Genomic DNA, 15,000 nt, shown 5'->3' with positions numbered 1-15,000 from the left:
AAGCACAACGTTAATGATGTAGTGACGACGACGACGAACAGTAAGTGACGACGACGAGGAACAGTGACGACGAAGACGAACAGTGACGACTAAGACGAACAGTGAGTGACGACGACGAAGAACAGCGACGACGAAGACGAAGAACAGCGACGACGAAGGCGAAGAGCAGTGACGACGAAGACGAAGAGACGAACACCCAGACAGCTGAGCGCCAGGCCAGAGAACGCTGGCGACGGCAGCCAGCGGCAGGCGGCAGCAGCCAACGGAGGCCTGGACTAAGGAAGCCAAAGGCAGGCAGAGGGGTTCCCGGGGAGACAGTGGAGGGTCAGTGGAAGGGTGGGGAAGTCAGTGGATGAGCACGAAAGTATAGCCTATTATCCACTGTTAGGATTCACTCTTGGACAAACCCAATTAAACAACCTAAATGTACCTAGCCCAGAATTCGTAAAGAAAACAAATCTTACAAAATTTCAGTTTAACCCCTCCCTGATCAACACATGGGCTACAGAATAGTTCCAATTTTACTCAGCTGCGCTATTTCGGAAGTTTAAAAGGCTGACAACAACCACACCCAAGAGCAAGGATAACGGAAAAGGATAAGGGGGTAGTTTGGAATATTCTAGCTTATGTATCATATATAATACAGTGACACACATACACACACATTAATAGAACTAACAACTGAAGGGGTTCACAAGGAAAACTTAAATCTAGATTTCACAGTTGAACCCTTTCAACACACGTAACTATTTTATCACATTCTTATAAAATTTATGTCTAAAATGCATACGCATCCTACAAATGCACATAAAATCGCAAAATATATTTACTTAAACATTCACTCCCTCCTCTCTCTCTTTTTCTCATACATAGACATGAACGCAAGACGAACAGACAGAACACAGGTTAGGACTGTCTTTACAGTCTCCTCTTACCTTCCAGAAGAGGTACCACTACCCCAAGGCTGGAAGTTCACACAGAGAACACAGAGACCACGACCACTCGGAGGAAAGTGATCCCCACTACAAGCGTCCAGACGGGCAAACAGCCCTGAAGAGAGCCAAAGACTGGCACGGCTGCCTCCTCTGACAGTCGCGGGCGAAAAGCCCAGAATCTTGTCATTTGTTGACAAGGAAGAGGCTGATCTCAGTTCAGTGACAGCCTGAACTGAGACCGAGACAGACTGAGTATCTCGTGCAAACCGCACAACCCACACTGCTCTCTAGCTAGATGGGGTGGGTGAACGAGGGGGTTGAGCACTCATATCTTATTTGTCATGAGATGTGACAGATGACAACGAACATTGGATGATATCAAAGATGTCAAATACTAGCAGTGCGCAACATTTGCAGTGTAGGTGTACATTTGATATGATATATTTGATATTTTACCGTCGTGCGCCAAGGCGTGCACTTTACACGTACTATCTTTTTTCTCTCTATCTTTTTTCTAAACTTTGAACATTAATTTGAACACTGATTTTCCGTGAGGGTGTGGGTTCGAATCCCGCTCTCGCCCTTCCTCCTAAGTTTGACTGGAACATCAAACTGAGCGTCTAGTCATTGGGATGAGACGATAAACCGACGAGTGCATCACGCACTTGGCGCACTGGAAAAGAGCCCATGGCAACGAGAGTGTTGACCTCTGGCAAAATTCTGTAAAGAAATCCACTCTGACAGGTACACAGATATATAACATGCACTCCAGGCCTGACTTGGAACGTTGAATTTTGCTGCTGGTCAAGCATCTGCCTGGCAGATGTGATGTAACGTATTTTGTATTTGTATTTGTATTTCTTTTTATCACAACAGATTTCTCTGTGTGAAATTCGGGCTGCTCTCCCCAGGGAGAGCGCGTCGCTACACTACAGCGCCACCAATTTTTTTGTATTTTTTCCTGCGTGCAGTTTTATTTGTTTTTCCTATCGAAGTGGATTTTTCTACAGAATTTTGCCAGGACCAACCCTTTTGTTGCCGTGGGTTCTTTTACGTGCGCTAAGTGCATGCTGTAGACTGATTTGCCCGATCGCAGTGACGCCTCCTTGAGAAAATGAAACATAAATATGAACATACTAGAACAAACCGGGTAGTAGTAGGCTTCCTTCGGTCATAGCTGACCATGGATAGAGTATATCCGACCTAATGTCTAATTGGACTGTCTGCTTGGACCAAGCAGCGTCGCCTGTGGCTGTAGAGGCCGATGCTGGAGAAACAGTCTCTGTCGCAGTGGTCAAATACCTGATGCTGGTCTGTCGGCTGCCGTCCCTTTCCTGCGAGCTCGCTTTTCTACTGCAGCAGCTGACAGTTTGTCCTCACCAATCCGTAGCTGATTCTTGAGAGTGCTTCTCCATCTGTTGCGGTCATCTGCAAGGTCCTCCCAGGACTCAGTGTTGATCTCAAGTGCCTTCATGTCACGTTTGCAAACGTCTTTGTATCTCAATAGTAATAAACTGAATAGTACCGATATAATCGTGACAGATTCACTAAACGCTTTCTAGATGTGTAATTAATCAGATCCCATATTTCGATTTTGTCCTAACTCAGACGTGATTTTCAAGGAGCACGTCAGAAAAAAAAACATACACGGGCGAAACAGGTGGGGCCCTGAAGGCACTGGGTTCAAATCTAGGTCACGGCACCTGGTCTGTCATGGGTGGAGACGTTTTCGATTTCTCAGGTCGACAGATGTGTAGACTTTCCAGTCCTGATTCCTCCCGGCATGCAGAAGATCACATGCGCACGTTAAAGATCCCGTAATCAGTGTTCGGAGGGGTACGGAAACAAGATCACAGCACACTCCAAAGAACGGAATACTGCTGGATTCAATGCGGAGAAGAAACAGTCATACACGTAGAAGTCCACGTTATGAAGTCCACTACTATATAATGAGGGACTGTGGGCACTGCAGCCCACAAACGAAGAAGAAGAAGAAGAAGAAGAAGAAGAAGGGGGACTAGGGAGGAAGAAGACGAAGAACAAGAAGAAGAAGAAATAATGACTATTACTACTACGGCAGTCATTCGGATGAGACGATAAACCGAGGTCCCGTGTGCAGCATGCACTTAGCTCACGTAAAAGAACCCACGGCAACAAAAAGGTTGTTCCTGGCAAAATTCTGCAGAAAAATCCACTTCAATAGGAAAAACAAATAAAACTGCATGCAGGAAAAAACAAACAAACAAACAAAAAAATGGGTGGAGCTGTAGTGTAGTGACGCGCTCTCCCTGGGGAAAGCAGCCCGAATTTCACATAGAGAAATCTGTTGTGATAAAAAGTAATACAAATACAAATACTACTACAACTACTACTACTACTACCACTGCTACCACTATTAACAATAATAAACAACCAAACATTATTCTAACAAGCACGCCGCCGGTGACGACATGCCGACTCACGGGACTGCGGCATTTCGATTGGCCGGTCGAGCTGAACGGCCCTTGACCCCACTGATGTGGAGGTGCGGAGGGTGATGGAATAGCGCCAGCCGCTCCACAGACCTGAGACCACTGCCTTGTGGCGGCTCCACCCTGTACAACCACATCATCCTCTGACTGGCACGTGATAATGATCATGATAATAACAACGACAATGAAAAAAAAAAGAATATTTGGACGCTCTATCTCCGGAGAGCCCAGATGCGTTGACAAATACAATTCCACATACATACATTGATGCAAATACATTTCGAAACATTCATTTGCCTATACACATCACAAAATAAATAGGTCATACACACAAACACACACACACACACACACACACACACGCACACACACACACACACCGGACATTCATACTGATACAGCCTCATTCCTCTCTCCCCACACCAACCATGGTAGACAGACAACACACAAGGCACACAAAGAAAAACAACCCCAAAAAACTTATCGTGCAAAAAGGCGAGTTTTGAGAGCTGATTTGAACAAGGACACAGACTAAGCTGTCGGACAGAATAAGGCAGTTTGTTTGCACACGTGTCCTCGAAGGATGCACGTGCATATTCACGTTTCCACAAAGGACGCACGTGCATGTATACGTGTCTGTGCAAAGGATGCACGCGCATGTACACGTTTCCACGCCAAAGATGCACAGTTATATACACGTTTTCACGAAGGAGGCCTGTGCCATTTCCCATGTTAACAAAGGATGCACGTGCATGCATACCTTTTCTTTCGAAGGACGAACGTGCATGTACACATCAACGCAAAGGATGCACGTGAATGCCGTACACATTTTCACGCAAAGGACGCACGTGAATGTACACATTTTAACGCAAAGGACACATGCATGTACACGTTTTCACGCAAAGGATGAAAGGACGCACGTGAATGTAAAAAGTTTTCACGCAAATAATGCACATACATGTACACGTTATCATGCAAAGGATGCACATGCATGTACACGTATCCACAAAGGATGCACACACACCCACAGACAGACACACAGACACACACAACAGCCCCGCAACACACACACACACCCACACCCACACAGTACCGATGACGGTGATGGTGGTGGAAGCGAGGAAAGTGAGGCTGGTGTTGTCCAAACCAGTCGCCCTGTGCAGCACAACAGTGTAGTTGGTGGCGCCGGCCCGCGGCTCGCGCGGCGTCCACGTGACTGCCAAGGCCGTGGCGTTGATTGGCCAAGCGGTGATGTGGGTCGGGGAGCTGGGCACTGGTGGGAATAATAATAATAATTATATTAATAATAATTATAATAATACATAGTTTTTCAATGGCGTGATACCCAGCACCAATGCTGCTCAAAGCGCCTTACATCATCCAGTAGACTATAAACATGCCTTAAAAACACATCAACCGCTATCAAAGGCATCCATCGTGTACTTGTACTGTGATGTATGATTGTATGATTCGTCAGTCATATCCGACTATGACAATCAGGTCAAGTCAAAAATCATTTTGCCTGAAGGCAAGTTACCCTCGGCATGGCAGGGACCGGCGGATACAGTTTGCCTTGAAGGTTGATAAAGTTTGTGTTTGTATTTCTTTCTATCACAATTGATTTCTCTGTGTGAAATTCGGGCTGCTCTCCCCAGGGAGAGCGCGTCACTACACTACAGCGCCACCCATTTTTTTTGTATTTTTTCCTGCGTGCAGTTTTGTTTGTTTTTCCTATAGAAGTGGATTTTTCTACGAAATTTTGCCAGGAACAACCCTTTTGTTGCCGTGGTTTCTTTTACGTGCGCTAAGTGCATGTTGCACACGGGACTTCGGTTTATCGTCTCATCCGAATGACTAACGTCCAGACCACCACTCAAGGTTTAGTGGAGAGGGAGAAAATATCGGCGGCTGAGCCGTGATTCGAACCAGCGCGCTTTCTAGGCAGACGCGTTACCTCTAGGCCATCACTCCACTCATATATACGATATCTATATATCTATATTATTATCTCTCTCTCTCTCTCTCTCTCTCTCTCTCTCTATATATATATATATATATATATATATATATATAATGGAAAAAGAATAAAGGAGAACATAGGATTATGGTCAATGCCACCCACGTTAACTGATAACTTCACACACACACACACACACACACACACACACACCTGTCTCCAGAGTGTGGAAGGAAACATTGGCGGGGTGGCCCCAGCCAGCGTTGTTTCCGGGGTAGACAATCAGTGTCAAGGACGTGTCAGGTGGAAGGTCACGCAGGGTCAAGGACACAGCCTGGTTCCCGGGGACAAAGGTCACGACATCGCCGTCATCTCGCGTCACGCAGTCGGCCCATGGTCCTCCGGTAGGTGTTGGCTGCCGTGATGTTGAGTTTATATTACAGGTGTGTGTGTGTGTGTGTGTGTGTGTGTGTGTGTGTGTGTGTGTGTGTGTGTGTGTGTGTGTGTGTGTGTGTGTGTGTGTGTGTGTGATACAATCTGCGTATGACTGTGTGAAAGAGACAGCCCCTGATGAAGGGGTGTGCGAACAAATCACAATGTACACAACATAAGGTGCGAATCATATAATGATCAAACATTAATTACAAGTAATAGAACATTTAGGAAGTAACTATTTCTCTAAACTTAAAAGCCTTGTACAGGTACATAGATACATTACGAACAAAAGTGACATCAGTACTTGACGATAATAAACTCAGTTTGAACACATAAGAGACGGAGGGATAGGGTGAGAGAAAGAGATAGGGAGGGAGGGAGGGAGGGAAGGAGAGAGAGAGAGCGAGAGAGAGAGAGAGAGAGAGAGAGAGCGAGAGAGAGCGAGAGAGAGAGAGGGGGGGAAGGAGTGAGAGAGAGAGTGCAAGAGAGAGAGAGAGAGAGAGAGAGAGAGAGAGAGAGAGAGACAGACAGACAGACAGACAGACAGACAAAGAGACAGACAGACGAAGATAGTTAAGGCACAAACGTATTTTAAAAAAAATCAGCTTAATGCTAACATCACCGTGCGAAAATTCTACATCCCCCACCCCCCTCCTTGACAACAGTTGCACTGTTTTTACCAACCTTCCGTACAAAGAGAGAGAGAGAGAGAGAGAGAGAGAGAGAGAGAGAGAGAGAGAGAGAGATACAGACAGACAAACAGAGAGACAGAGAGAGACACACACAGAGACAGAGAGAGACAGACAGACTGACGGACGAACAAAAAATCAACAAAAACAAAACAACAGACAAAATCACACAGACAAATACAGACAGACATGCAAACGAAAAAACAAAACAGCAAGCCACTGATCTAAAACAGCCAGCCAGTGACGACTCAAAACAGCAAGCCATTGATCTAAAACAGCCAAGCAGTGACGGCTCAAAACAGCAAGCCATTGATCTAAAACAGCCAAGCAGTGACGGCTCAAAACAGCAAGCCACTTATCTAAAACAGCCAGCCAGTGACGGCTCAAAACAGCAAGCCACTTATCTAAAACAGCCAGCCAGTGACGGCTCAAAACAGCAAGCCACTTATCTAAAACAGCCAAGCAGTGACGACTCAAAACAGCAAGCCACTGATCTAAAACAGCCAAGCAGTGACGACTCAAAACAGCAAGCCACTGATCTAAAACAGCCAACCAGTGACGACTCAAAACAGCCAGCCACTGATCTAAAACAGCCAACCAGTGACGACTCAAAACAGCAAGCCATTGATCTAAAACAGCCAACCAGTGACGGCTCAAAACAGCAAGCCACTTATCTAAAACAGCCAGCCAGTGACGGCTCAAAACAGCAAGCCACTTATCTAAAACAGCCAGCCAGTGACGGCTCAAAACAGCAAGCCACTGATCTAAAACAGCCAAGCAGTGACGACTCAAAACAGCAAGCCATTGATCTAAAACAGCCAAGCAGTGACGACTCAAAACAGCAAGCCATTGATCTAAAACAGCCAAGCAGTGACGACTCAAAACAGCAAGCCACTGATCTAAAACAGCCAACCAGTGACGACTCAAAACAGCAAGCCACTGATCTAAAACAGCCAGCCAGTGACGGCTCTTCCTCACCTCTGTTGACCTCTCCAGGGGCACGGAGAGCCACGTGACACACGTGTGGTGCACGCTGTCCACCAGTCTCAGGCCGTAGGCGGTCAGCTGACCGTTGGTCACTGCGGGCACTGACCACTGCACCGTCACGTTCTCCGCCCCCAACTCCTCCACAGTCACGCTGGACACAGCTTCGGAGGCTGGGTGGGTGGGTGGGGAGTTGGAGGGGGGGGGGAGGAGGACAGAAGGTCAAAATGTCAAAGGGGTCAGGGTCAGCTGTGTTGTGTTGTTTGTTTTCTGTTGTTGTTGTGCGCTTAGATGTGTCATATTGTTACACCCCCACACCCACACATACTGACAAAGAATATTGTTGAAACTTAAATGATTTGTTTCTGCTGTTTGTGGTTCTTTTCGATATTTTATTTCTTTCTTTTTTTTTTGTCTGTTGATGTGGACAAGAATGTTGTCTGCTGCCAAGGAAAAAAACAACAACAAAAAACAAAAAACAAAACAAAACAAAAAGCAAAACAAAAACAAAAACACACACAACAACCAACCAACCCTATTATGTATTTGCGTGCTTGCGCGAGTTTAGTTCTTTTGACATCACTCTTTTTTTGTTTGTATGGTATGCGTAAAAGAAGCGTGTATGTAACGGGGTCACAAGAAATAAAACAGTTGACTTTACTGTTAACACACACACACACACACACACACACACACGTGATTCGAACTCACAACATTAGGATCCGTAGGTAAGGCACATAACCCATTTTTATTTTAAGCAGATGATATATATATAATATGATATACGATAAATGATATATTATGATAAATGATATGATATGACATGATACATGACATGGTAATATGATATATGATAAATGATATACGATGTGATATGTGATATAATATATGATTTGATATATGTTATGATATGATACATACGATATGATATGATACGGTTTATAATGATATATGATATGATATGGATATCTGTATAACGCCTATCCTCGCTTTCCAAACACGGGGTCATTTGCACAACAGGCTGCCTACCTGGGTAGAGCCAATTGACTGCTGCCCTTGGACGCTCATCATTCGTTTCCTGTGTCATTCAGTCAGGTTCCAGTCTCAAATACTCACACACATAACACTCACACATAATTAACTTTTCACGTGTGTGACCGTTTGTTTCCTTACCCCCGCCACGTAGGCAGCCATACTCCGTTTTCCGGGGTGTGCATGCCGTGTATCTAATTGTTTCCATTTAACCCAAAGAACGCTGACACGCACTGCAGGATCGTTAGGTCGCGTATTGTGATCTGTGTGCGTAACCACACCAAAGAACACGGCGACACAGGTAGAATGTATGGGTTAACAAACAAACATTTATGTTGCAAACCAGTTAACTCATTCTTTCCCAAAGCTACATGCCCTGGACCAGCACCACGTGAGACCACTGCAGGAAGAACAGGGCGGTTCACTAAAGCAGCGAAAAGTGACGGAGAGTTGTGGATTCAATCGTTAAAACAAAGCTTCCTCTTCATGCTTCCGGAATACGTAAACGGTTCAGTTTAGAATGCCAACTGTACCAAGCAAGAATGAACGAAATTAGAATAGTGTTGTTTGTACGAAAATACCCGTACCTGGTCCACAAGTGTCATGGTAGGAGTTAACTCGTACTTGAAGCAGAATGAGTTTTAAACAGTCAGGCAGACACAAACATACGGACAGACATACAAACAGACAGACAGACAGATATACTTACGTCCTGGGGGAGCAAAATAAGAAACGGTAGTCCACTGTGTGGCGTTGTAATTCTCCCCCAGGGCCTTTACCTGTAATCGTGAGAGTTGTCATGGAAACAACAACAACAACAGCAGCAACAACAGCAGCAACAACAGCAACAATACTACTGCTCCTGCTATTACAACTGTAATAATTACTACTGATGATGATGATGACGATAATGATATCAATAACGCTGATACTAATATCACTAATGATAATGATGACGATGGTAACTACTACTACTACGACCAGTAGTAGTAGTAATGGCAGCAACAGTAGTAGTAGTAGTAGTAGTAGTAGTAGTAGCAGCAGTAGAAGTAAGTAGTAGTAGTAGCAGCAGCTGCAGCAGTAGAAGTAAGTAGTAGTAGTAGCAGCAGCAGTAGTAGCAGCAGAAGCATTGGCAGAAACCAATCGGCAATAATGAGCACTGGTAAGTGGTGATCACAGCAGCAGTCCCTTCTATGCTGCATAGCGTTACCAATGTCTAGCAATGTTTCTGAGCGAGAGATTTGACAGATGTGACATTACCATGCCACACGACGACACCGATAATGATAAATCGTGTAGCATGACGACGACGATAATGATGGCTACAGTGATTATACGACGTAAGCTGTTGATGAAAATACCGATGACAAAGACGTATTGATGACGATGTGAGGACGATGAACACAAACACACACACGCACGCACACACGCACACGCACACACAACTTTGATAAACATAAATTCACAACACAAAGCAGCTGAGTGTGCATTAAGAACACGATGCAAAACTTCTGGAATAAGGCATATCTATCTGTAGATTGGTGACGCGTTTCGTCTACCAGTTAAAACTAGCTGATCATTTCCAATAAACTAATTACCTGAAAGGTATAGTGCCTCTCGGGAGTGACGTAGAAGTCAAGCGAATTGATGACGTCACAGTCCGCTGTTGTCAAGTGTTTGACGTCATCAGTTTTTGTCTCCTTTCCCTGTAAAAGAGACAAGTCAGTACATGATGCATCATGATGTTGTGTGTGAGTGTTTATGGTTGTTGCTATCATAGTTTTGTGCACACACAAACGCGCACCCCGCCCCCCTCCCTCCCCTCACCTTCCACACATTCACAAATCCACGCAAACACAAAACCCTACCCCAACCCCCTGTCCCCCCCCCTCCCCACAACTCCATTTTATCCCCCACCCCATCTTCCTTCCCATTCTAAGTGTTTTTTTCCCCACCTCCCATGACTCCATGCCCACAGCCACATCTCTACACACTTCTCTGTTCATCCCTGCCTTCCTTCACATCCCCCTTCCCCCGCCCCCGACTCCCCAGAAAGTGTCGCACAGTTCTTAAGAATGGATACATCTAATCTGACATCACCGAACGTAACACAGCGTAACCTAACCCAATCTTATCTACGTAATACTCAACTATGCCAAAAGTAAACCAAAATCAGCCACCTAGTCATACCCTTACCATCCAACCACGCTGTCATCAATTCCCCCAACAAGCAGTATACCTATCAATTCCCCCAACAAGCAGTATGCCTATCAATTCCCCCAACAAGCAGTATACCTATCAATTCCCCCAGTATACCTATCAATTCCCCCAACAAGCAGTATACCTATCAATTCCCCCAACAAGCAGTATACCTATCAATTCCCCCAACAAGCAGTATACCTATCAATTCCCCCAACAAGCAGTATGCCTATCAATTCCCCCAACAAGCAGTATACCTATCAATTCCCCCAACAAGCAGTATACCTATCAATTCCCCCAACAAGCAGTATACCTATCAATTCCCCCAGTATACCTATCAATTCCCCCAACAAGCAGTATACCTATCAATTCCCCCAGTATACCTATCAATTCCCCCAACAAGCAGTATACCTATCAATTCCCCCAGTATACCTATCAATTCCCCCAACAAGCAGTATACCTATCAATTCCCCCAGCATACCTATCAATTCCCCCAACAAGCAGTATACCTATCAATTCCCCCAGTATACCTATCAATTCCCCCAACAAGCAGTATACCTATCAATTCACCCAACAAGCAGTATACCTATCAATTCACCCAACAAGTAGTATACCTATCAATTCACCCAACAAGCAGTATACCTATCAATTCACCCAACAAGCAGTATACCTATCAATTCACCCAACAAGCAGTATACCTATCAATTCACCCAACAAGCAGTATACCTATCAATTCCCCCAACAAGCAGTATACCTATCAATTCCCCCAGTATACCTATCAATTCCCCCAACAAGCAGTATACCTATCAATTCCCCCAACAAGCAGTATACCTATCAATTCCCCCAACAAGCAGTATACCTATCTATCTAAACTGAAGCAAAAGAGCTCGCAAGTGAGCAAGCGACCTCACAAACAAACCTTGTCGAACTTTTCTTCAGCTTTCTTTTTTTTTAATTTTTAACTTCTACTGTCATTTCCAGATAACACAGTCCTTGATGATAGACCTGATGTCTGAAACGTTAGACACCTATAATCAAAAGTGAGTCTTGTTTTTACAACTTGCTGGTGTTTTGTGTTTTTTTAAAAAAAAATGAAATTTCTCCACTCATGAACCCAAACACACGAATAAAACCCCACTGATCCCAAAGAACACGAACACGAACAACAGTGTCAGTTTCTGTTTCAGTTTCAAGGCAACGAGGAGCATCCTTGATTTCATTCAGCAGAAAGGTCCGCCTAGACACAGAAACAAGCACTTACGAGAAAAAAAACAAACAAAACAACAACAACAACAACAAAAACAACATAAAGAAAAGAAAAGAAAAACAAGATGGCGCTGCACTGTGGCGACACGCTCTCCCTTGAAAAAAGCAGCGGGTCGTGCTTCTTGCAGAGAAATCTGTAGCGATAAGAAAATAACAGGACGCGTTACTAAACGAAAGATAAAGTGATTGAAAGAAATGAAAGGAAAGGAAATAAGATAACCACAATGTACAAACATCACACAGTAAAATACCACAATGTACAAACACCACACAATAAAATACCACACTGTACAAACACCACACAATAAAATACCACAATGTACAAACACCACACAATAAAATAGCACAATGTACAAACACCACACAATAAAACACCACACTGTACAAACACCACACAATAAAATACCACAATGTACAAACACCACACAATAAAATACCACACTGTACAAACACCACACAATAAAATACCACACTGTACAAACACCACACAATAAAACACCACAATGTACAAACACCACACAATAAAACAGAATTAAAAAAGAAATGAAATAAAATGAAATAAAACAAATGAAACAAAATAAAATAGAATAAAATAAATAAATAAATAGAATTTGAAAAGAGGCTTAAGTGTCGAGACGATCACATAACGGGTTTCAGAGAAAAAAGGACAACAAACAAGCAATAAATGAAACAGAATAACATTACTACACTACATAAAATCAAATCAAGTCAGATTCGAAAAAAAATGTGTGGTGAATCAAAATGATCAAATTTTGATTGAGATTCCGGTTTGGAATCCCGTCAGTAGTAATAAGTGTGATCAGGGCAGATAACCTTTGTTGTTTCTCTCTGTCTCACGTCAGCTTCTTCTTCCCCTTCTCCCTCTCCCCTCCTCTTCCCTCTCAGCCTGGCTTCAGGTCCCCTGGCTGTGGTCCGCCAGCTGGCCACGTTACACAGGACGACCTTCACTCCAGCTGGCCACGTTACACAGGACGACCTTCACTCCAGCTAGCATACTGCGGCGTCTAGAGAGGGCAGCAGCTGGCCACGTTACACAGGACGACCTTCACTCCAGCTGGCATACTCCGGAGTCTAGAGAGGGCGCAGGGTCTACGAGCCGAGGTGGACGGTGGTGTTCACTCGGCAGACGTCAATTTAATGTGAGGCATTACTTAGCGCAATATCTTTTATGTGGAGACACTTCCCTTAGTCTAAGGAAGGACAAGGAACCGGACCCAGTGTATCGAGTCTGGAACTATTTGGCCGTGTGGCTTGGACAATTAACTGTGGTGGGTGCTCCAAGAGGGTAGGAAAAGAATGGAACAGTGAAATAATTGTCAGCGCTCGAATGGAGTTTGGATTGCTTCCAGGACATCTCTTTGTATTCCTGATTTGATTATTATTTTTGATCTTCTGAAGTGCACAGGTGGCCGGTGTGTTGTGAATTTATGAAACCTATTTGTGGGATTCTTGTGTCAGAAGTCGCTCTGGGGTGAGTCTTTATCATGAAGTTTTGAGAGGCTGAAAATTATTGTAACTGGCGTTGACAGTACTGGTGACTGAAGTTGTGTACAACTCAGATAGGGTGGTGTTGACAGTACTGTTGACTGAAGTTGTGTACAACTCAGATAGGGTGGTGTTGACAGTACTGTTGACTGAAGTTGTGTACAACTCACACAGGGTGGTGTTGACAGTACTGTTGACTGAAGTTGTGTACAACTCAGACAGGGTGGTGTTGACAGTACTGCAGACTGAAGTTGTGTACAACTCACATAGGGTGGTGTTGACAGTACTGTTGACTGAAGTTGTGTACAACTCAGATAGGGTGGTGTTGACAGTACTGTTGACTGAAGTTGTGTACAACTCAGATAGGGTGGTGTTGACAGTACTGTTGACTGAAGTTGTGTACAACTCAGATAGGGTGGTGTTGACAGTACTGTTGACTGAAGTTGTGTACAACACACATAGGGTGGTGTTGACAGTACTGTTGACTGAAGTTGTGTACAACTCAGACAGGGTGGTGTTGACAGTACTGCAGACTGAAGTTGTGTACAACTCAGACAGGGTGGTGTTGACAGTACTGTTGACTGAAGTTGTGTACAACACACATAGGGTGGTGTTGACAGTACTGTTGACTGAAGTTGTGTACAACTCACATAGGGTGGTGTTGACAGTACTGTTGACTGAAGTTGTGTACAACGCACACAGGGTGTACGTTGTAGCGGTCTTAGTGGGTGTGTGGCCCGAAGACTGAGTGGTGTGAGTAGGCCTTAAAAAAAATCCACAAGACAGTGGTGTGAGCAGGCCCTTAGCTTCATGAGCTTGGTTTGTTCCCTTCACGTGGGAATCGAACCAGCATTCTTTTTGTTGTTGTTGTTGTTGTTGTTGTTGTTGAATACTTGGTGTGCGTGCTACATGCATAAAGTATGGAGTATGTATGAAAGTGTTTAGAAAGATAATTTGAATAACAACTGTGTGTGCTACACTTGCGTGTACTGTTGTTTGTGCTTGGTGTGGTTGAAAGTGAATTTGTTAAGTCAGATAGCCCTTACATATTCTCATCATTCCCCCCCCCCTGCCCCCCCACCCCCCCATCACCATGTCAACGTGACGCGAGCCTGAGCGAAATAAACTGTTGATGATCCGGAAATACGGCTTAATTCGGGAGTCTTACAACCTATTATTCGCATGACTGTGAAGAATCATTTTCCTACTATGTCTAAACTAAATTTGTTATCAACAGACAAAGTATTTCCGGACAAAATGGCAATGTTAAAGTTTATCACCAACACACACACACACACACACACACACACACACACAGAAGACCGAACACACAGAATCACTTTGTTTACGCAAGTTAGTCAAACCAAGATTATGACAATATTCAAAACAAAAGCCACAGAAATGCACAAGACATCATGGCTGACTGACCAGCACCAGTACAGAGCGGACCAGGTAGCCCACCATCCGGGCATTTCTGTCTTCAAGTGCGGGACAGTTCCACGTGACTCTCACTGCAGTGAAACTGT

At 44.3% G+C, this 15,000-nt stretch overlaps 1 protein-coding gene across 2 annotated transcripts in view; it reads right to left on the bottom strand.

Moving 5' to 3' along the window:
* Window positions 1-15,000, bottom strand: part of LOC143283168 (receptor-type tyrosine-protein phosphatase F-like) — a 74,716-nt gene that overhangs the window by 37,168 nt on the left and 22,548 nt on the right. For both annotated transcript variants that reach the window (XM_076589334.1, XM_076589333.1), the window contains exons 9-15: window positions 14,903-15,000; window positions 10,102-10,209; window positions 9,213-9,282; window positions 7,466-7,644; window positions 5,577-5,778; window positions 4,500-4,679; window positions 3,398-3,529 (exon numbers count right to left, since the gene is read on the bottom strand). The exon at window positions 14,903-15,000 is cut by the window's right edge and continues 42 nt beyond it. In XM_076589334.1, coding sequence (XP_076445449.1) covers window positions 3,398-3,529; window positions 4,500-4,679; window positions 5,577-5,778; window positions 7,466-7,644; window positions 9,213-9,282; window positions 10,102-10,209; window positions 14,903-15,000 — 969 coding nt within the window. The remainder of the gene's footprint in view (window positions 1-3,397; window positions 3,530-4,499; window positions 4,680-5,576; window positions 5,779-7,465; window positions 7,645-9,212; window positions 9,283-10,101; window positions 10,210-14,902) is intronic.

This window comes from Babylonia areolata, chromosome 6 (assembly GCF_041734735.1).
Source record: "Babylonia areolata isolate BAREFJ2019XMU chromosome 6, ASM4173473v1, whole genome shotgun sequence".
NCBI classification, from domain to species: Eukaryota; Metazoa; Mollusca; class Gastropoda; order Neogastropoda; family Buccinidae; genus Babylonia; species Babylonia areolata.
This window is presented reverse-complemented; position numbering and strand designations above follow the sequence as displayed.